Source organism: Streptopelia decaocto, assembly GCF_964273445.1.
Source record: "Streptopelia decaocto genome assembly, chromosome: 7".
Taxonomy (NCBI): domain Eukaryota; kingdom Metazoa; phylum Chordata; class Aves; order Columbiformes; family Columbidae; genus Streptopelia; species Streptopelia decaocto.
In genome coordinates, this window is record NC_138661.1 from 42,275,975 (window position 1) to 42,299,779 (window position 23,805).

Below are 23,805 nucleotides of genomic sequence, written 5' to 3' on the forward strand. Positions count from 1 at the left end.
TCAAACTTCTACCACGTCAGTAAAACAAAGTCTTTCCTGCCCACACAGAGACCACAGGCTCTGTCTGCAAAGAAAACTCACAAAGCTGGATGGGGGGCAGCAATAACCTCAGAGCTCACGTAGACATCAACTGGCCATTTAGATATCACAGCAGCTTCTCCTACAGTTCAGGATATGGTTACATTCTCATGATAAAACTGACTTGTATTTTTCATTTTTAGAAGAGGACAAACAAACAATACTTGTCACATTTGTCCACAGCCTGCACATCTCACCCATCAACACAGCTAATTATCATGTCTAGATGTTCGTGTCACCTGCAGATTATCACTTCACTTTACGCTTGGCACTGACAAATTAGGTTTTCATTCATTCATTCCTGAACAGGCTAACGTTTCCAGAAACCATTCCCCCACTCCACAGTTTTGGCCTTCTCCCCTAAAGCCTCTTTCCCAACCACAAACCTGAATCTCTTGTCTCTGCCTGCAAACCCCTCCATAACTTCTATTTGCCCCACTGTTCCTCACTACTGAGATATTACTTATCTCTACCATCATCATTTTCAAGAATTGTACAAAAGCATCTTTGGAATTATTTCTTATCATGACTGAAAACAGCATAGCATAAACTCTTCTGGCCAGAAAAATCCTTCTTTCCACAGCACGGTTGAGGTCTGCATGCCATAAGTTTAAACAAAATGCTGAGCCTAAAACACACCGCCAGGACATGAGGCTAGCAAGAGTTTCCACAAGGAATGGGCGTGAACATAAAGGTTGGGGAAAGATGATATTGGGTAGGTCCACTTAGATTTGGCACAGGCCATGTTCTCACTGACGTGCAGCCTGAGCAGCCAGCACCATCCTGCTGCCATGCTTCTACACAGCTCAGAGGTGTGACCTCCTCCTCATGTCCCCCTTCTTCAGTGAAATCAACACATCACTGCCGCAACAGATACTAAATACTCAAATTAGGAAGCCACCACTGCTGTAAGCAATTAGGGAAAAAATAGTAACATTATCTTAAATCAAAAACCAGAGCAGCACATCAGAAGTTCAAGCTCCAGCAGGAACTCAAGAACAAGCTGTAGAAGTGACTATACACTTTCTTTTATATACAGCACTCACCATTGTCAGGCAGGAATGGGAGTTTTCCCACCCTGTCGACCTACTTTAACCACAGACAGGTCTCAGTTAGACCACAAGTCAACACCATTATCTACAATTTAGATCTGGAAGAGGCATCCCCTCATGGCCATGAGTAAGCCATGTCTATTTGCATCAGAAACAAAACCCAAACATATTCATGGGCATGCTTATGGAAAAGACTAAAAATTAAGGTAATAGTTCAAGGCATACTTGAACAAGAAAATAAACACAATTCCATGGAAAAAGTGGCCACCCAGACTGGGGTCAACATCTGCTAACCATTCCTCCAGAAAATAAGCCCCATGTTATGGAAGTCTTCTGAGGAAGGATGAGTAACCATTGGAATGCAAACAAAACCTCTGAGAAGGCAGACTGCAAAGAAAGGGCTGCTCCAAGGTTGGTAGGCAATGAGTCCAGTCGAATTCTGCAGAACTGGTCTTTTACAGCTCTAACTCAGGGGCATTTGCATGTCAGAGAGACAAAATACCTGCTTCACCTCAAGGTTCACATGCGTCCCTTTCAAGCCCTTACAAAGCCAAGAGGATAAGCTGCTCCCTTGCTTGCACTCTGTATTAGAGCCATTTCCCCTCAGAATCTCCATTCATGCCTTTTCCCAAACACTGAAGAACTTGCAAATGTATGGTAACTAAGGAGATAAGCTGCAATTTAGGACTGGGAGGGAGGCGGTCCTCAAGCTACCTGTTTTCTTTATACAAGAACTCAGAAACTTTGTGGTTCTGCAGAAGACAGGAAAAGCAAGGAGCAGAAGCAACATTACCCTCTTGTGGCAGCAAAGCGATATGGAAATGAGATCTGAGAAATTCAAAAGGGAGTAGACTAGGCATTCCTTTCCATGTGTGCTCTATGTATAGACAGCTACATGCTGCCAGAAAGGCCATCAAGGCTGAAGAGAGATGTGATACAAGCTGGAGTCACTGTACTGCACAGGCAAGTGAGAATAGTAGCATTGCTTCCACCCTACTGCACCTGGTGTGGCTTCAGGCCTTCCTTCACATGCCTGACAAGAGCTGGGCACAGAGGTCTGCATCTGGCTAACAGGCGAAGCCCCAGGGAGAGCGTTTATACGTTTCTAAGGGAAAGGCTGGACAACCAAGCTCACATTCATGATCCCATAGTTTTCTCATCTCACCTAGAGAGAAATCCTAGACTGCTAAGCATCACACAATATTAGCTCAGGAAAAAAGACTGGGTTCACATCGTGTAGCAAGAATGCAGGCAGGAGCAACGTCAATCCTCAGACAGAAGCTGGCAGAATGAAAAACAGAAATTTGACCCTGGACCCTGTAACATGGTTCCAGGGAAGCTGGTCTGCATGTGTTGCTTGTGCACACTGCATCCAACAGACTAAAACACATCAAAACACAATGCCTTTGGTCAGCTGTGCGACTTCAGCAGGTCAATTATTTGCACGGCACTAAGGACTCTGCACTGTTATACACTTACAAACAAAATAAAGGAGTTTATACAATTGTCCTCAGATAATACAAATTCCTCCACCTTATACACTCCTTCCTACCTATGTGCATGGCAAAACTATCACTCAGACAGTTCAAAAGACTTCTCAGATTTTCAGATAACTTCAAGTCTACCTTGTCTGCCAAACTAAATAGGTGAAGCAAGGCAAGTGTTGTGTGTTCATAAGACATACGCACAGAAGTTACTTATATCACAGCCTACGGAATTTGACCTCTGTGAAATGAGTGCACTGGAGTGGTTAGAGAAGTTTAACATAATTACCAGACAAAGCTTCTTAATGGAAGAATAAGGATAATAAGCATTTCCTCATGAAAGACTTGTTTCATGCAAACCTGCCTGGCAATAGGAGAGGGCTCATCTTTCATTTGCAGTAATTCATTCAAATCTCTAGTTGAAATATACAGGAAAACAATACCAGAATTGCCCCCTTAGTATGTTTCAAGCAGCTAAATCTTGAATGCATAGGTGACAAGTTTACCTTTGTGTATTTTTCTTTTTCCCCTTTCTAGAGGTTGCACAGGTTAAGGCTTGAAATATGTCAACAGAGACACACATGGCACTACTTGCTCCCTGCAGCCATTCTAGAAAGACTCTGGCCTGCAATGCCATGCCAGAACCCAGAAACAACACTAGATTTAAATACCGAGGATTTTCTTTTTTTGTGACATAATACATTCGTTCTGTAGATATGACTTACATCATATGAAAATAGCCAAAGAGGTAGCATTTGAAGATCTGGATCAGTTTTATTGAACAACATTGCACTGTACCTGTCATTAACTGATGACCCGAAATGTATTTCAGTGGAGACCACTGCTAAGACTCTATATTTTTCTTGTTCCTCTCAAACAAGCAGTTGACTGGAAGAATCCTCTTTCATTCCCTGTTCAACTCTTCATTATCAACCTGAATTGGCCCCGATGGCAACAATGGCTTAAAGTACTTACAGGATTTTTTCCCTCACTACGATTACAGTATTAACACAATGCTCCCTCAACTCATTTTTTAATTAACATAAAGTTATAGAAAAATTAAACTAGCTATCATCTGTTGCTCAATTATCTTTCCCCCATCCAGATCTTGCCAACAGCTTCTATCACCAGTTTTATGCAGCACATCTCACTTGACAACTTCAGGGATTTCTGAAGCTCTTTTCACTTTGATGTTAGAAGTGACGCAACGACAGAACCACAGGGGAAAACCCTACATTTGAATTATTGAAATCAGTGTGGAAAACCTCAGAAAAGTTGAAGCTCTTTCTCACCAACTTCTGCTTAAGGTAGACCATAAACCTATCCCAATTTCATACCTCACTGACGTAGCTTCAGAAGCACACAGCTCAACAATCACGCTACTTTCAGCCTAAGCTGAATGTGACAGGACTGCTGCACTGCTGAGGCTCTTGGTGACACATTCCTCCTAATAGAGGTGCCAGAGCTGGTAGTCAGGAATAGCTTCATTACATGCTTATTAATGATTAGCCCAAGACAATTAGCCCAGCACCAGTAGAAAGAGCAGAATTCTCTCCCTACCCAGCTGACAGAGCTGCATCAACAGAATTCAAAGAACAGCTTTCATTAAACTACCTGTTAACTTAATTGACCCTCTATGGCAATGTCTTCCCAGCAAGCTACTTCTCAGTCAGGCAAGACAGGCCAAGGAATGGATCCTGCCCATAGACAAGGAATGAGAATATACACACAGAGTTTCCAGGTCCAATTTTTAATCATTTTTTTCAGCTGGCCTTGGTATATAGAGCTCAATTGCCCAATGAGGACACCTAATGGACGGACAAGGAAAAACCAAATATAAAACAAGTTACAAGCAAATACACAGACACCCCCCAATACTAAGAACTAACCTGAGGTCCATAGGTACATCAATTAAAAGTGTTTATGCAGTTACCACCTGTACCCCCAGGCTTGAAGGCTTACCTTCCCTCCTGTATTTCCCAAGCACTTTCAGCATTACACAGCTGACACCTCATGAAACCTTAGTCACCATCTTTGCACACTGCTGCAGCTGCAAAGGTCAACAGAAGTTTTGGACTATGCTGTGTGGGAATGGTTCCAGCACTCCCCATTGAGGGAGCACACCCTAGGTCTGAGAGACAAGAATGCTGAATCTGAGAATGCTCGTTCTACGCGAAAATTAGGTAAGTGGGTGCTTGCTGACTTGTTATTGCTTTGTAAGGGAAAAAATATAACAAGTAATTTGAGAAGGGAAAAAAATCACACCTGCAGGATATAGCTATCCCATATGCAGGGTTCCTTTTAGGGGGAAAGATTTCATAGAGGTCCCCACAAGTCCACCCAACATGTTTAACAGGAAAGGAGATGAAGTTTTACTTCAAGCAAATTGCCATGAGCAAGTGAGACTGCTTACTACTTCCAGCTTCCTTGTCTCACAACTCTACACTTAACTTCAGTTAGAAGGGAAGCAAAAGCCGCTGCCATGCATGTTCTTAAGAAAGGTCTGATAACAGAAGCAGGAGACAGAAAACTAAAGAAGCCTTACAAGCTTCTCGGCTATCTCTGCCAAAAGAGTTTCACTACAGGTTTCACCTTGTGGGAATTCATGGAATTCATCTGGGATCAGGCTCACGCATCGAACTGCACGCTCTAATGTTTCAACAAAAAGCACCTGTTTGCACAGGTGACCAGGTGGGCAACTAGCCCTGCACAGATGCTACAGCCACTGAGCAGGCAGCACAACCACCATGGATGACAAGCCAAGTAACCCAGAAATTCAGTCACAGGACTCCAGCTGTTTGGTAGCAACTCATCCAGCTCCTGCATGCCAGGGTGGACTGAGTTAGACACCTTGGGTCATTTTTTCCTTTCAGTACTTAAAAGGGATCTGTAAGAAATATGGGGACAGACTTTTAGTAGGGCCTGTTACATTAGGGCAAGGAGTAATTCTTTTAAACTAAAAACCAGTAGATTCAGACTAGATATAAGAAAGAAATTTTTTATTATTAAGATAGTGAGACTGGCACAGGTTGCCCAGAGAGGTGGTAGATGCCCCATCCCTGGAGATATTCCAGGCCAGGCTGGATGGAGCTCTGAGCAACCTCATCCAGTTGAAGATGTCGCTGCTTATTGCAGGGGGGTTGGACTAGATAATCTTTGAAGGTCCCTTCCAACTCAAACTATTCTATGATTCTATTTTAAAATTATACAACTCCCCCAGAAAAGATCACATCTACAGATCCCACCACACCTCATTGTCCAAATACATGCCAACAGGCTTGATAAATAAAAACATTATTTGCCCCCATTTTTTCTGACATTACAGTGACTTAGTCCAGTGAACGAGCTACACAGTGGAGATTACATGAGCCTGTACAGGTATTTCAAAAGCGAGTTAATTCAAGACTTACTCAAGTGTCGTTTTAAAGCTAAATTTGTCAGCTCCCTCTCACCTCTCTACCCTTTAATAGGGGACTAGAGGATATCTGATTTAAATTAATGGCAGGTAAGTCCAGGCCCAAGAAAGAAGTAGTTACCATGTAATCAGCTTGAGATTCTCATTATGGCAGGCTATAAAAAAAAACTGGGGCAAGGATTTAGAAGCAGATGAATAATTTCATGATCACCAACCACTTACTTGCTATGCAACTACAGCAACAAGAAAGGCAGCCACTGTTCCAGCCTGAGTATAATCAGCTTATCTGCAGGAAGAAGGAAAGAATTCCCTTTCCTCAGGCACTCCTGCATGCAAAGCCTCCTCAGCCAGTTACATCTGCATCCAATCTGGAAATGCTGCTTTCCTAAAGCACAGAGCATCCATTTTGAAGAAACAGCAGGACTAGACCTTTCCTCTGACAAGTGCACAAACCACTTGACAGAGAGGATGCAAACTGAAGCCCAGCAGGGAAACCCTATCCCAAGTACCAATGTAGCTGAATCACGGAGTGGAGATACTTTAACACAAAGCACAGGTCCTTCCTGGTGCAAGTTTGATTTGGCTCATTCTGTTTCCTGTAACATATCTGAAGTTTAAAAAAAAAATTAAAAATTCTTCCTAAAAAGAATCACCTTATTAAAAAAACAATACAGCAGCGCCTAAAATTTTCAGTGACTAATATGCCACCAACCAGCTCACCCTAGATTTGAGTCAATGAGAGCCACTTTCAAAACCTGCCTCTTTATCAAAGGCAATGGGTTTGGTCAAACACTCGCAACTAAGGTATATGCCCAAACCACTGACAAAGAACTTGGACCTTTTTTGCCCTGTATGGCAACATCAAGGAAATGACTGTTAACCCTTCCAACTTAACCACAACCTCAAGAAGACACAACACTCAGGAAAGCAATTCTCACTACTTGTGTTCAGTTTTCCATGCCTACTCTGGGCAGATTCTCCATGCGCAGCATGTACATGGCATGGGGCCACAAAGGACAGTGTAGCACATCCTGTGTTCTCACCCTTCTGCAGTGTCTGGGAAACACCAGGAGCACAGCTCACCCCAGAGATCTGCTGCCAGAGCCTGTCCTTTTGCCTACCATCCTCCTTTCCCATTGAGAGCTCTGGTGGTTGTCCTTACAACCTTCAGACACCCTCAAAACCTACCTGCAGCACAACAGTGCCAGCTAAAATAGACATCAGTGCAACATCTCTATTTTTATCTCCATAAAGAGCACACAAGAAAATACTCAAAAACTCAGACTAGATGGGAAAGGTTTAAAAAAAAAAAAAAATAGAGGACGAATGTCAAGCATATATCTTACCTCCTGAGTGAATCCTCCTCTGAGCTTTCCTCAGGCATTTCCTGGTTTAAGGCCTCCTGTGATACATTCCCAGGTCTGCTTGAAGCCGACTGGCTGTAAACTCTTTCCCAATGCCCCGTCTCCTGGTTAAAGACCACTCCCACGGTCCTCTCCTCCTGCGGGGTGGAAGAGCTGCCCAGCTGCAGCCTGCTAGAGGCAGGAGCTCTGCCCTCGGTTCTCTCTGCAGGCTGCACCTGGCTGGTATTTGGAGGTACACCCTCAAACGTGCTTTGGACCTGCCCTGGTGTGTAGCTAGGCGTGCTTCTTTCCCAGCGCAGCGTGTCATTGTTAAAGGTCAGCAGGTTATGACAAGCGCGACAGCGGTTCAGGTGACCCCGGGACAAATTGGAATTGTTTTCACTGCTGTGTGGAGTCTGCTGATGGGAGGGACCCGGCCGATCAGGCTCAATGTTGTTGTTGAGCATTTCTTGAGCCTGTTGCGACTGGCTGGGCTCCCCACCAATCCCCTGATCTAACTCCTGAAGCCGGTCATATTCCAGGAAGAATCGCCTCAAATCACACTGGAGCTCATTACGGATGCTGGCCGGATTGCTCGGACCAGCGCTACCACCACTGTCCGCCTCAGCCCCGGGGGCCAGAAAGCCCCTCCCTTCTGTCGCAGAGGTATAAACTGATGCCTGGGAGCCTCCCTCCTGCTGCCTCAGCACGGACAGCAAGCTCACGGAGGAGGCACTGGTCCTAGGGGGAGGCATGGCTTCCAGCTCTGAGCGAGAGCTCATGTTCAGCACTGTCCTGGACCAGTCAGACCCGCCTAAGCCCGAAGCCATCTCTCTCGCAGACTGTTGGTACCGGGACTGGTGGCCTGCCAAGGGCCCACTGAGGGATCGCCGCGTGGGGCCCAGGCTAAGGTTGCGCAGGGTGTTGCCAGCAGTGCTGCTCTGAACTGTGCTGAAAGCAGAGGGCCTGTTAAGTATCCCCTGCTCCTCCTGCGCTACGGATGCCTGCTCTGGGGGTTGATAAGGCTCTGTCTGCACAGAGGAGAAGGAAGTGCCAGTGGCCCCAGAAGACGTGGAGGGTGCGTTTTCCTGGTGAGGGAAGAGAGAAGAAGGAAGTCTTGCACTAGAGCATCGGCTGCAAAGGCACAACATCCCCAGGTGCTGGCAGCACTCTGCTGTGGGGTAGCTGACTCGCTCCCGGAGCCTGTTATAGACAGATGCCCTTGTGTTCTCACTGGCTGGAGGCGGAGGAGGTGGTGGTGGAGGCGGTGGAGGGGATGGGGTAGCAGAGTCTTGAACACTGTTTTGCTCTCCCACCTGTATGCCAGAGGAGCGGGAGGACAACATGTGCAGGAAGTTGTGGAGGAGGGGTGTGCGCCTCACAGGCTGAGATGGAAGGATAGCGCGCTGGCGATAATGCGGTATCTCTGTGCTGTCCACGGAGATCTCCACTTCCTCATCGCTCTGCAGAAGGAAGCAATCAAAGTTCAGCCATCGCACAGCAAAATCCTATACCTCCACATAAACAGCAGAAAGCCCGCTATCACCCCAGATAGATTAAAGGATGCGATAACTCCCTTCCTAGAGGCCTTGACTTGCAGGAAATCAGCTGACTCTTTATTTCGAAGTTCATTTTATGGATCCAGACAACTTTTTCCTACAGCCCAGTGAGCTCTGACAATAGAGTGTTCATACCAACAGAAGCCTCAGCATCTGAGGGTCAGCAGCTGTGGGAAGCATTGTTAGTACCCTGTGTAGGTTTAAATCCTGCAGAATGTCACAAAAGAATTGAAAGAGCAGGGCCATTGGGACACCTGCCCCACCACTAACGAGACAGTGAGGGCAAAATAAACATACTGTGGAGAGCTCCTTAATAGCCCTGCACATAACACAAGAACATTCATGTGACCACTTAAAGTGAGAGAACTCGGCTTAGGACTCCAGGATTTTAGAAAAGCACAAGGCTGCTTAGGAACACACTAGGGTTAATGTATGTAGAACATCTTGTAATTAGTCAGTCAATCACAGAATCACAGAATGTTAGGGATTGGAAGGGACCTCAAAAGATCATCTAGTCCAATCCCCCTGCCAGAGCAGGAACACCAAGATGAGGTTACACAGGAAGGCGTCCAGGTCTGGAATGCCTCCAGAGTAGGAGACTCCACAACATCCCTGGGCAGCCTATTCCAGTGTTTCAGGTCCTGACATTCCTCTTACCTGCTGGTTAGAAGGGTTAACAATTGCTGTGAGCAAGTAGTGTCCCAAGGGATCAAACCGTACCAGCCTAAAACAAAAGCAGAGCCAGAGTGTCAATCATGAGTTCACATTCCACACTGACACAAGAAGCTGGGCACAGCAGGGAAAAAATTCCTACTGAAATGCTCGCAATGAGAACGTTATTACATTGACATCATCTTCTTCTGAAGGACATAAAAAAGTTTAGACATTAAGAAGAAATATACTCATCTAGCCAAAGACTGCAGCTATTTCATAGTCTGCAGCAACACTACATAGAAGCTAAAAGCTGAAAGCAAGCACTGCTGTATCAGTTGAAATAGCCAGGAAATTTTAAGGGATATGGACATACATATAACCAATTGGAATTTGGTGCAAAGGGAGATATGAACCTCCTTTGAATGTTACATCATTGTCTGCTTAAACTGTTCAAAAAAGGCATCAAGTTTCCAGCAACACAGTTTCCTCTACAACTGCACCGAAGTAATAGCTCAGCACTCTCTTCCAACACCTTCTGGGTTCTCTCATCCTTACAGCTGACAAGTTTAACTACTAAGCATACAAAGCAACATGAAGTAGATCCTGGACATTTATTTGGCACATGTCAGATTACAAACATGAACAACCAAGCTAACTTATTATCTCCAATTGTTTATCTTTTTTCTTTTTCTGTGCATAGAAATGTTTTTCTACCAGCTGAGTCAAGAAGCTGCAACCAATGCTTCTCTCCACAGCGTCAGCGCAGAGGGTGCAGCATCCCAGAGGAATCCCCCACATTCCCCAAATCTGACTACTTTTCATATACAAGTATTCTCTTCCCCCAGAAGCAAGAACTCACCTGACCCGCTCCATTTCACTGGCTGTTTTCACCACTGCAAAAGGCTCCCGGCGACTCCAGTCCCAGAAATGTATCTCATTGGCAGTTGCAATCAGCAGGAGCTGAGCCGTAGGATGAAAAGCAAGAGACGCAATGGCATTGTTGCTATCTGTGAACCAGCTCTCACTTCCACCCTGGGTGAGGAATAAAGAATCACAAGCAGTTTATCACACAGTTTGAGATCATGAGATTTCCACGTATGCATCATCTCTCCAGGGCTCAGCCTAGAGCATGGAAGCAACATGCTTTCTTGGCAAGAACTGCCAACTCATACGAGGTCATGCGTCATGTCTAGAACACAACACTACCTGCAACAATGACCACAAATGTATTTTTGTAGGTGTGTCTCAAGCAGCCTGTAAAATATTGCATTCCAAAGTGACCAGGTAAATGTATACACCTTGTCTCTGTGCCAATCATCAGACTAGGTAGAACTGGCAGAGCAGCAGCTCCCCTAATGAAGAGTTCAGATGCGCTCAGTGGAATGAAAAATGGCACATCTTTCACATAAGCTAAACAGGCATCTTGCACAAAGTTCTCCAGCATTATCTGTATCGCTCTTATAAAATAAACAGGCAAGGCTAAGGAACATGACTTGCCTAGCAGGACTGAACAAAAAATCTGTCCCCTCCTCTCTGGACAGGAGAGGATAGCTATTATCTGTTCTATGCTTTTAGAGACAGGTCCCAGCAAAGCTTCCAACCAACTTTCTTTTATCAGGCAACATTTGGAAAGAACTCAGAGCAAAAAAAAGTCACCACCCACCAAACACCAAATGCACGTATGTTTCAGGAAGGACTTACATGTAAATCCCAAATTCTAACCTCCCCATCTAGGCATCCTGAAGCAATGAGGCCCGGGATGGTGGGATGGAAAGTGACACACCAGGGAGTGCGGCGATGTCCAACCAAGGAATGAACGCACTTGCCCGTTTTCACCTCTGTGATGTAGATGTTGTGATTCACATGTGTGGAAGCCATCAGGGTCCTAGGAAGGCAGAAGGCAGGACAAACATTAGCAAGATAAGAGTATGGCAAAACCAGACCATGGTTAGTGTCATCTCAACAGGGTCTGTTCACACCTAACCCAGCAGCTCTCCCACACAGAGCCTCACACTCAAAGGGTAAGAGGCTCCTGTTTCACCAACAGCCACAAAGCTTCCTGTGGCCAGACTTCAGGGCCCATGCAAACATGAGCTCATCTGATCCACAAGCACAAATTTGACCTTGAAAGTCAGAGTAAACATGCAGCTCAGGAGGAGCTCCTGAGTGACAATTTGGGGCAAATAAATATTCCCAGTTCTCCACACCATCTCAACCACTGTCAAATCAAGTGACACTAAGAGAGATCCCACCTCCATTTCTGCTTCCAATACACACATCATTCTGCTCTGTTCTTTAGTCCTAGATATCCCAGTGGGTAAGCCACATCACTTGGCATGTTGGGCTAAACACCTTTTACTCTCTCGAGTTTCTTACAAAATCGCACCGTGGCCGCACAGATCCTTTTTCCTTAGAACTGTGCATCGCTTGGGTACCTCAGAAATCAAACACCAACTATGCTTGAAGCTGTGAGATTAGGAAGGTGTGTACTTTCCATCCACGCACGTCAGGAACCAGAAGTTTCACTCGGCTGTTCAGGACTGGACAACTCAATGGGCACAAGCCTCCATCACTTTTGTAAGTGTAAGGAGACTGCTGAAACAGGGAACGAACTAGGAGTTAATTACCTGTCTGGACTAAACGCCAGCAAGAAGGTGGAGCGTGGACTGTCTGGTAACTCAACTTTCTGAAAAAGCCAACAAAGCAGGAAGTGTTGCAAGTGTCATATGATCATACTTCAACTGTAAACCACACAGACAACAAGGGGAACCCACTGTAGAAACATACCTAGTATCACATCACTGCAGGAACTGAACAGAGCCAGAAAGCACATCAAATGTACAATCACGATCCAATTTATTTCAAATCTCTGCCTCCCCCCACTCCAGATCAAGCTATGCACCTCTATCCCACAACCTTACCTTGCCCTCCCACTTCATCCATCGAGTTTTATCCTCCACCAACTCCTGCAGGAGACGCTGAGCACCCAAGGCTTGGGTACCCCGTTCCCTACCCCACAGGATGCGGACAGCATTCTTCTCGGGTACAACCTTCATGGCTCTCAGCAGCCAACGTGACACCAACTACCGGGAGGAGGCAGCAGGAGGTTCCAGATGACAACCACCACCAAGCTACAAATAAGCTGCCCACATTTCAATTGTTTATCTTCAGGGAAACCTACAAAGAGAAGAGAAAGAGAAGGAAGGCAGCTTTTACTTTGATCACCTGGATATAGTGAGAGCTTTAAATCCTGAAACACTAGATTTAAGAGGGAAAAAAAGAAAAAACAAAAAAAAAACCAAACCTATCCTCTCCCGCAGCCAAATTTTTACATTTCTGTAGCCAAAGATTACTTTGAAAGGCTTTTGAAAGCATCCAGCCCTTTCCTTGTACACATGCCCTAGGCATACCACACCTAAAGAGAATAAAAAATTGGCCTTGAAACTCTTTCCCTTCTCTTCACTCAATTTCTTGCTTTATATAATAGCGAAAAAGATTTATGAAAAGACAGTCTTTACAACTTCAAGATTTAGGCCCTATCTGGGAAGGCTGACTGATACCTAGAGGAACAGTGTTAAAAAACTGACAATATAACAAAGGAGTCTCCAAGGAACTATTAAAATGTTTGTAATAGTAATTATTATCACTGCAAAGGTCAGACAACTGATAGACCTTAAGCCCAAATTATTTCCAACTCCATCATGATAGCTAACAATGTACAAAACCGTGTATTGGACCGAAACCTTATACACTGCAGCAGTATCTTGGCCAACTCCATCAAGATGATTCATTTTGTCTGTCTGCATATCATCTTTCCATTTACAATGCTCTTAGAACAACATTCATTCAAGTTCATTTTAGTACACTTTGAGCCGCTAAGGAAAGCATTAATACCTGTTTTCTAGAAAAAAAAATAAACACTCTTTGAAAGAACTAAATATGGCAACCCTAATAGCAACCAAGTTACACAGCTTTTGAATGGTCTCATACATTGGAATTTGCCATCAAAGCCCTCCAGAAACAAGAATTTTCTAAGAATACATAAAACAAGAACTGCTGCTGCAATGCTATTACCTTTTGATCCCAGCAGAGTGCACATACTACTCTGTCATCTCTTTAGAACATAAAGATCTGAAAATAAATACTCCTCAGTTCATGTTACACTGAACAAAACCATCAATATTCAATAGAGAAGGAAGTTGCAACTTAAAAAAGCAAAAATACACACAGGAAAAAAAGGTTCATGTACACAAGAAGAGATGAATTGTGAAATAGAAGAACTCAGAATAGTTATTAGCAAACCTTTCTTTCCTCCCACTCTCCCTAAAAAAAAAAAACGCCTGAGCAGATGATTTAAGACAGCTGCTGCTTGCAGGGAGGGGCTGTCTGGAGAGATAAGCCAGGAAAAGGCGTTCTGATAAAGCAGACCAGTTTTCATTTGTAAAAATATAATAAAGGTTACTGAAGTGATGAACAAGTAAAGGCATCCATCTTCCTAGGAAAGAAATTCACCACCAAGAAATTCAAGCTAGCTGGAAATTCCCTGATGCTTAATGTGAACAGCATGGGGATCATCTATTTTAGAGAAACTCTGTAGTGTAAAATAAGCCTTCTTTCGAGAATCTGTTGAAGACAGCCAAACATTAGGTAGGAATTATTTGACAAAATAAAAGCCTCATGGAAAGCAATACAAAACCTAAAGATGTCATGCTGCAAGCAGATTCTTAAAAGCAACTGTACAGATTAAAAGCGCCCAGGCTCAAAAATACTAGAACAAGGATCACTGGAATAAATACAGCCAAAAGCATTATATAATACAGGAATCACTAAATCAAAAATCTTTTTTCACTAAACATTAACAAATCCTCATCTGGATTCTGCAAACAGCACCAGTCACCCGTGTTCAGACATGACTGGATTCAGATAGTGAGCAGCGTGGAGGGGAAGGACAGCTCAGAACAATACGGGCAATAAAAAGCCACTTTTACAGGAGGAAGCTATAAGTCTAGTTTTGTCTAGTAAAATTAAGAAGACAGTAGCTGAATATTCTGTATGAGTGCATTCAAGAAGTAAAGACTACAGCACCCTGAGAAGAAATATATAAACTGGACACAAATGGAAGACCAGACTTGGATCTGGAATAAGGTGCAAGTTTGAAGAGGTCTCAAACACTAAGCGTTGGAATAGCCTTTTGATAGCTGTAAAGGACAAACAGCCTAAATAACTTAAGACATCCTGATAATTTACAAGGAGGATAACCCAATCACTCATGAGAAAAAACAATCGCTGACAACTTGGGAGCAATTCAGTTTCATCAGGACTAATGTTCCTTGAAGAACAATAGCAACAAGGAAATCAAGAGGTTTAACAAACATCTTTATGTTTATTTATGCCACCAGCAAGTTTACATATTCTAAAATCAAGAAACAGATAACACCTACAACTGCAGTTAGTGAACATCTTGTATTCACCTTACTGAAAGAGCAAGTCATCTTCACTATATAAAATCAAGTACCTACCTTCAGATAAGTTATCTGAATCTTTGCACATGTGTACTCATCTCTTGAACTCATCAGGATGTAACAAACACTTCCTATGTGAGCCTCCTACGCATTTGATATTTTTCCCTCAGGGACTGTCCCTCTTTTTTTTTTCAGCTTCTTCTGACTCACCTCTTTATCCCATTTGAAAAGAAAACAAACTCAAGGCTTCAGTGCCTGCCTACACAGTACCTGCTCAACATTTTTAAAAGCCGCAAGCTCTTCAGAAAACACTGAATGCATCCTTCTTGAGAGGGGCTGGCACTCCACTGTTACCCTGGATCTCTTTGAGGGCCAAGCTTTATTCATGCTTCGTCAGGAGAAAGTTTACTCTTTCATCTGAATTAGCCTGAATACAGTAGCCGCTCTCCACAAGCTGGTGACACATTCAGCAACCAGGCTGGCAAAGAAAATTAGAGCCTTCAAATGGAGAAACAGATGCAGTGTAGATACAGCATTACCTTCGCTCACTTTAGCAGGAAGCCTTTAACCTTACTATCGGATTGTATATTCAGTTTTGGTTTGTTGTTTTCGGATCTTTGGTGGTGGGTTGGTTTGGGGTTTGGTGTTTGTTTTGTGGTTGGTTGGTTTTTTGTTTTGTTTTGTTTTTTAAGGAGCCAGTTCCTTCTCTAAACTAGTAAATATACCCAACAATTCCAAACAATTTGCTCAAATACAAGAAGCCAAATAATGACAGCATGTTATTAAATACCATTAGCAGACAAACCATGGAAGTACCAACCATTTTTATAGCTACTCAGTAGCCACCTGACTAACAAAGTTTACATGAAATGTATTGCGTTTGAAAATACTTCTCGGGCCTCAGCATAAAGAAAACTTGCAGCTCACTGAATCAAATCTGTCCAGGCAAGTGGTGGACTGATTCAGTAGCAGCTTCTATTACAAATACCCATGCTATCACAACTGACAAAGAGCTGACCACAGAAACAAGGAACTGCTCTGGGATTGGTATTTTTCCTGTTTTCTTCTTGTTGTTGGGGTTTTTCGTTCTGTTTTTAAACATTATAACCAAAAGTGGAGTCCAACAACAAGATTAGGTGATGCTCTGGATGTGGTCCAGGGCACCACAGAAATTCTGAAAGTGGAGAGTCAGAAATTTTTCTACAATTGGCAGCCTTGTTTCCTTAACAGTTTTCTCCCTTCAGGGCATTTCAGGACAGCATGCTGGGCTGTTTACAATTTTGGAAGAGCATCACACAGCCCAAACCCAAGCCTTCTTATTTGCTCTGCACCAGCTGTCCTCAAAGAAGCCTTAAGAATTCCCAGCATCGGAGAGGCACGAGCACACTAGTAACTGCCACTTTTACAGATGCTGAACCTCCAGAAAACCAAAGTGAAGCAGTGAATTGTAATACTTCAGAGTGGTACAGGATCCCATGAAATCACTGACAAAAAGGTGGGGAGAGAAGAGGAATAAAAAGCAGCATATTCAAATTGCCATATAGAAAGGATATCAAGATATTTTATGCATTACGCAGTGGTTTATCATTCCAATGAGAAACTTCAGCACTTTACAAAGATCATGGTCCCATCTCTTAACATGTCCCCCTCCCATGTTCTCTCCCTCCTTCCCCTCAGTCCCATCTTTGCCATTATTACTTTTGTGAAGATTCCAGCACCACCATTCTGGAAGCATAGCTGGCTTTAATACAAAGAGTATAAGAGCACTACTTTATGTTACTTAATTCTGCATTAGGGAAAAAAGTTACTTCATGTGGCCTTCAGCTCCCAGGCTAAAAAAATCTATTACCACTCCTAAGGACTTCTTGGTTGTGTGCTGAGCCCAACATTAAAAGCCTTTCCTGATGTGTGCATACAGAAACAGTGTAAAAAACAGTGTTTAAAAAGGATTTAAAAAAAAAAAAATCTGCAATCAGTAATTGCTATTTATAACAGGAGTTCTATCAAAAAAATACAAATGTCCAAATAATTTCAGACAATTTTACTGTCCAAAGAGGTCTCAAGTCACTGATGAAGAAAGAGGCAACATTAAGTGAAACATTAAAGCTGTCTCTGTCTTTACAGTCTGGGATCCACAGAGAGAATGCACATATAAATTTCCCCAGAAAAGACCAGAGAGGAGAAGAGCATGTGCTGGTAGCTTCTGTCTCCAAGTAACTTTGCCAAGCTTTAAAACTTCCAGAATGCATTGACTGTAAAACAGATATGACCCACATGGTTATGGGTCAGTGCAAGCTATATACTTTGTATTAAAAGAACACGGATTGGGAAAACAAAACAAAAACAACAAAATGAAAAACAAAACTGTTGTGACCAATGAGGCATGCCACTGACATGCAAAAACACAAGCAAACTTATCTATAAAAGAAGAAGAGAATCAGATTATTATTACTGTTAAATATTACAAACTCTGGCCATGGCTCTACTTATCTTGTAAGCCAGTAACTTCTATTTTCAAAATGTCCATTCTCAGGCACAGTATCCAGCACTAACAACAAAGCATGCCATTTCATTTCTTCCAAATTAAACAGCAGCAGCATCTCAGGCTTTGACTATCAGATAGATTAAAGAGTTCAAGAGTATTTTTTATTGTATTTAATAAATATTAGTAATAACTTAGCAATCCCAGTATTGTACATGTGGGTGGGTCTCCAAGAACTATCAGAAGATGGTCAGACAGGCATGAAAAGAGTGTACACAGTGGTACAGCCAAAATGCTTTATCTTCACTGCCAGTGATCCTCATATAGGCTGCAGTCACAAGACATAGGATTCCCTCAAATTACTTTCTCAACCAGTTTCCCTTCGTATTTTACACAGTTCAGTTTTGAGACAAATTGCTTTGTCAAGATCCCTGTGTTTAAGAGGCTTGAAAGAGCAAAGGAAAAAACACTGTGCATGCTGAAGACAGTCAAAGATCACCCTGCCCACCTGACTACACAGTGCACTGCCCTTCCTTCCTCCACAGGAGCCTCGTTGACAAAGCAATAAAAGCTCCTTCTGGGACCCATGGACAGGAGATCTCCAATAACCAACCCGATGCCTAAAACACCACTTGTAATATATGTGAGCCATAACACAGCCTCGGTGACTTTCTAGCTCATTTCCTTGTTTACAGTCCAAGTTTTCCCCCTCTGCAATATGGGGATAACTTTGCCAACATCCTAAATCACACAAAACAACACCAGGTAAGAAGCCCCAGAAAACACTATCCCAGATAGAACAGGACCTGAATTCTACCAGCAGCTTTTATTAAAAATACTGATTTGATTCATACCAAGTGTCACATCATTCCTTTCAACCCTTTCAATATCTCCTCTTGAAAGACTGATCAAAATAATTTAAAAAAAGCAAAACCAAAACAAAAGAGCTGGTTTTTCCTCTTTTGCACTGCATCAACTCAGCTAAACAAACAGGACAAGTCAAAGAGTCCTAGTTTGGTAAGTAATCGAACTATGTAGCACTGGAATTTGAACGATGTCATAACAACAACAAAATTGGTAAAAAATGGTGACATGACTCATATCCAGAATAGTTCCACAGATCAGAATTTCTGACAAGTTTTGGAGGAACAGGACTACATTCAGCATTGTGACAGGGCTACGTGAATTTCTGACCTGATCAGCTACATATTTAAATTTCCCTCTAACAATACAATTTGTCTTCCCTTAGCTCCATTTGTGGTACTTCCACATGAGCTTTATGACCATTCTAAGAGGTTCTAGCTCTTCTTGGGTTGAAAACAAACAAATAAACAAACCCAGAAAACTTTTTGCAGAGACAACTTCAAGTTATCTTGCAGCACTATCTAACTGAACAGAAAATTGGAAATAAAGTTAAATTGGAAATAAAGTTAGGTTGCACTGGAATCCTTAAACAAGGGCAACCCACAAGCATGAATAGGCCACAGAGGCATAACAAACAATTATCTCAAGGATGATTAATCACAATCAAAAAAAAGCTAAACTACTTTGGCTCTGTTTGCACTTTTGCATCCTTGATTAGGCTTTAAAAAACAACAACAAAACAAAATAAAAACCAAACAAACAAAAAACCAAAACAAGACAAAAAAAAAAACACCAAAGCAGCTTAATGTAAGACACTAGAATCATGTAGATTCCTGACATTAGAGCACAGAACCAGTCTTCACCTACATGCCTACTAAAAACAAAACAAAACCCACCACACCAGTAAAGGTGTCTTAGGAGGAAAGTGTGTTTATGATGCAACTATGCAACAGAATCCAAAACTAATACCATGAAGGCACTTCCATGATATGGCCCTGTTTTTAGTCTTCAAAGTTTTTAAGATATTGTCCAAAGTAGTAATCTATAAGCCCAAGTTTTCCCTTGATTAAGACCATAGAGAGATCTGGAAAGTAATTCCAAAGCACGCATTTTGAAGGTGCACTAGATAACACTGCTCTAAATTGTATCCACAGCTCTAAGTACTTCCACATAAATCAGAATGGCATTCCAAAAGAAAAATAATTTGTATTAGTGCTTCATGATTTAAAAAAAAATAAAATAAAAAAAAAAAAATCAGTGCTATGTTTTAAATTGAAACTACAAACAGCTCAGGAAATTCAATTACATTACAAAGATGTTGATGGTATATTGTCATTTCAAGATCCTACATGATTGTAACAAGGAGCTGATTGCCATTAGAATCCTAATTTGTCTTCCTGGTCTGGATTAAATGAGCTACAATATTCTTAAGATAAATTTTTAGTCAAAAGTAGTACATTAAATTGCTAGTTATTTACAGCAAAATGATGAGGAAGTGGAAGAGAAACTTGCAGATATCAACTGCTAAAGGTCAGAAAATGAATGGTAAATGTAAGAAGGGAAGCAATAAAAATAAAAGTAAGTGATCAGCTGTGTCTGGGAGCCTGACAGTTTCATTTACCAACCAGAATATTACACACTTTCATGACTATTATTACCATTTCCACATAAACTTAATGAATTCTTGAGAAGATAGATATTAGTTCAAATTCAAAAGATACAAAGAGAAAAAATATAATTTCATAAAGCTGCAAGATAAACCAAAGAGCAGAACCGAGATCCAGAAGATTAAGAGTTGGTTTCCCAATTCCATACTCAGTCCATAGCATCTTTTGCTAAGTACTGTATACAGTACAGAACGAGGTACAAAGACAAAAGAAATAAAGCAAGAGAGAAAAACAGAGCAAAACAGACTTCAGATTAATCTCTTAAGAGAATTATTCTCAGATAAGAAAGTAAAGGAATTTTCAATTCAAATTTTTACATTAAAAAAAAAAATCACACCAAGGTTCCTCAAGCTCAAGAGCCACAGCCAAGTGCACCCTAGTGACATCACACATGCAAGAGAAATTGGGAGCATCAACATTACAGAGTGACAGAAGCAGCATTGGGTATCTACAAGATGAAGACAAAGTATTTCATGCATTCAAGGCTGAGATTAAGGCATGTGCACCTTTATCCAAGTAATAAAGAAAAAGCAACTGGAAGCGAGAACATAGCTTTACAAACTCTGCTCATATAATTTCCATGGAAATAATCAAATAAGGTAACGAGTCAAAAAGCAACAATGATCCACACAGAAGCTTAAGCCTTCACACACAGATGTATCAGAAGTAAAGAAGTGATGGGAGACAAAGATTTAGACTTTGAACAAAGAAACACAGCCAATTCTTGACACCCTTCTCTGCCTTGGACTGAGACAATGACAAATATATAAAGGGGGGGGAGGAAAGTGTCTAAAACATGGGTCAGAGACTCCTCTCAGCAATTCTATGCTGCTCAAGGTGGAGAGTTAGTGGTACATACCAGGAAGAAGGCAGCAGGAATCGCTCTGCCAGGACAGCCCAAGAGACCTCACTGAGAACATTCGAAGCGGAGCTGTGTGAGCACACAGGTTCAGGCGACTGTCTCCACACTCAGGCCTGGCACCTCATCGTCCTGCGTGCCTTCAGACAACAGTTTACAAAAACCGGAGACAATAAACAGTTACGAGATGACAATCCTAGTCAAGAGTTCTTAGCAACCAACATTAAATCCCAAGAGGCAGATAAGTAGGTCTCCTCTTGTTTTAAGCAACCCAGTCAGTGGATACTTCATCAAATGACTACTATACCATTTAAAAAACTTTCCAGTCTGATATTTCCAACATTAATCTTCTTCCACTGCACATCACCTCATTATTCGCTTTTGAAAACCACAATTATTTTGTCCTCATGTCATCAGTATCTTGATTCTACCACCCTCCTTGCTAGGTTAGTGCAGGACTACTAACAGAGGATCACACAAGGTAACTATTAACATGCATTACACCCTTATCAGGTCTTCAATAATACAAACTCAACAGGAAAAAAAAAATATCAAAAAAGTACCTTAATACTATCTGTATTAATAGTACTAATGAGTGCCAACATCAAAAATAACTTTGTAAGAACATTAAATTCAGTTAGCTTGCTAATCACACTGAAGTTATTTTCCAGAAGTTTCATACAAATTATGACACACACAAAAAAAGTATTTGAATCCCTAATTTATGGCAAACAGGATACTAGCAGACAGTATCATTGCGTGCTGTCTTTATAACTGGTTGTTACAGCTGCGTAAAAATTGAAAGTGCTGCACAGAAAACGGAAAAGTAGGAAACAACCAAACAAGAATCCAGAGGGTCAGTTATGACTCAGAAAAGGGCAAAAGAAAGAAAACTCAGAAGAAGCTGTCAGCAAAGTAAACATTCTCTGTAAACTCCCCAGCAACTAAATCTGAAAAGGCAAGTCCAGCTACTTGGATCCAAATATATTCATTCCAAGTATTAGAAAAAATATACATGCTAACAGACTGCCATAGTTATTAACAACCATGCTGCCACAACAGATGAGTACAAGATACTTACTTGTTACTGTCAAAACACAAACGGATCAGTTTAAAAAAATATATTTATCTAGAGCAACACCAGTTGTGGACTACAGAACTAGTAAGCAAGCTGCACCGAAAAGTTCTGAATGCTAGAAATTGTGTTACAGTGGCCTTTCAGAATACAAACAAGGATTTTAAATTTAGCACAGAATTTCAGGTACTGTTCCCTACATCACCCATAAGGCATTCAAATTTCCCTGGATTTAACCCCATCCCACAATCTGAAAAATGACCCACAACAAAATTAAACAGGTCGGTAATGGGTTGGCACTAAGTGTACATTACCAGCAGGTCATTCTTAGGTCCCATTTTAACATTCCCATTAGCAATTTGAAAGAGGATGGGAGTGGCAAAGGCAAAGAAGCCAGATGACATTTGCAGAGGACACCAAGCTGGGTGGAGCAGTAAACAAGGACAAATATAGAAAAACACACTGGGTTTTTATATAAAGATCTAAGAACATTTCATACAGAGGAGAAAATGGAGCAGCACTGCGCGCTCTTCCTGAAGATATTTTTATACAGATTCGACATTCACACAGTAGATCTGCCCCAGGACTAGCTCACACCTAGACAATAGCTATTATTGAATTTGTCTCTTACAACAGAATGACACTGTGAAAGTGTGTATTGGGAAAAATTATGCGTAACCATCTAAAACATCTCTTGAAGACAAAATGCTGTTTCAGTGCAGGAATTGTGTTGCAAGAATTGCTTTCCAAAGGCAGTGGAAAGCATAGTACTGACGGGACCAGAAATAATCTCAACAACATCAATGAACACTACGGAAATTTACGTGTTGTCTGGAGGAAAATGAAAACTGGTGAAAACAAAACCGTTCCTGTATCTAGTGAATTAACTGGGTATTCTCCCCCAAATGAAAAGAGGTAAGTACGAGACACCGTACTAGAGGCACACCTGAATGCACTGTATGCAAACTGCTACTCACACAACGAAGTGTTCTGCAACACACGGTGAAAAACAGCAGAGGCAGAGAAGACAGCACTTACTTCACATTTTATTTGGTTAAGGCCGGAAAACAACAACAACAACAACAAAATATTTACTATTTTGAAGCAGCAGCCCCTGACTGTACCCCAGGGTGGGTGCGCGAAAGCCGCGGCCGGTTCCGCGGGAGCACCTCACGGCACCCAAGTGCGGAGTCAAACTCCGGTTTTTAGGGCGCTCAGGCGGGGCCGGGGCAGCTTCCCGGGACTCGGGAGCCGCTCCCCTCGGAGGCCTCCCCTCCTGCCCGGCTCCTGCGGCCAGGCCAGCGCAAGCCAAGCGCCGCGGGTTTCGCCCTCCGCCGGCTGCGGCCGGCCCGGGGCAGCGCGGGGAGCGGGGCCCGTTGCCGCCGCGGTGGCCTCCCCGTTCCCCCCGCCGCAGGCCGCGGTTGCGGAGCTCCCGAACAAAGGCCCCGGCAGCGAGGCCCGGCCCCCTCCCCGGCCCCGCTCCCCTCCGGCCGCCGCGGCCCGGTGGCCCCGCGCGGGCAGGTGCCCACCACCTTCCGGGGCGCCGCCGCGGGGACGGGGACGGCCGCGCCCGCCCGCCTGGGGAGCGGCGGCGCCGACGCGGCCCTGTCCTGGAGCCGGGCGGAGCGCGTAGGCCCGGAGCCTACCTGGTGCGGAAGGGCGGGAGCCGGGCGGGCTGAGCGGTGCCGGGGCCAGGGCCGGGCCCGGAAGAAGCGGCCCCCAGTGCTCGGTCGCCGCCGCTCCGAGCTCCGGCCAGGCGAGCCAGCCGAGCGCCGAGCCAGGCCCGAAGAGCGGCGCCGAGAGCGGTACCA

The 23,805-nt window shown here is 43.1% G+C and overlaps 1 protein-coding gene across 7 annotated transcripts in view; it reads right to left on the reverse strand.

Annotated features, from left to right (window-relative positions):
- The window catches only part of AMBRA1 (autophagy and beclin 1 regulator 1), a 134,016-nt gene extending 110,211 nt beyond the window's left edge, over positions 1 to 23,805 (reverse strand). For 2 of the 7 annotated variants that reach the window (XM_082058668.1, XM_082058664.1), the window contains exons 1-8: positions 23,641 to 23,805; positions 20,920 to 21,059; positions 12,507 to 12,762; positions 12,213 to 12,271; positions 11,287 to 11,470; positions 10,445 to 10,617; positions 9,589 to 9,655; positions 7,376 to 8,835 (exon numbers count right to left, since the gene is read on the reverse strand). In XM_082058668.1, coding sequence (XP_081914794.1) covers positions 7,376 to 8,835; positions 9,589 to 9,655; positions 10,445 to 10,617; positions 11,287 to 11,470; positions 12,213 to 12,271; positions 12,507 to 12,641 — 2,078 coding nt within the window. In that variant the 5' untranslated portion in view covers positions 12,642 to 12,762; positions 20,920 to 21,059; positions 23,641 to 23,805. Of the gene's footprint in view, positions 1 to 7,375; positions 8,836 to 9,588; positions 9,656 to 10,444; positions 10,618 to 11,286; positions 11,471 to 12,212; positions 12,272 to 12,506; positions 12,763 to 13,328; positions 13,365 to 15,317; positions 15,336 to 20,919; positions 21,060 to 23,640 lie in introns of those variants that run through there. The other 5 variants (XM_082058669.1, XM_082058670.1, XM_082058666.1 and 2 more) reach the window with 5 other exon arrangements.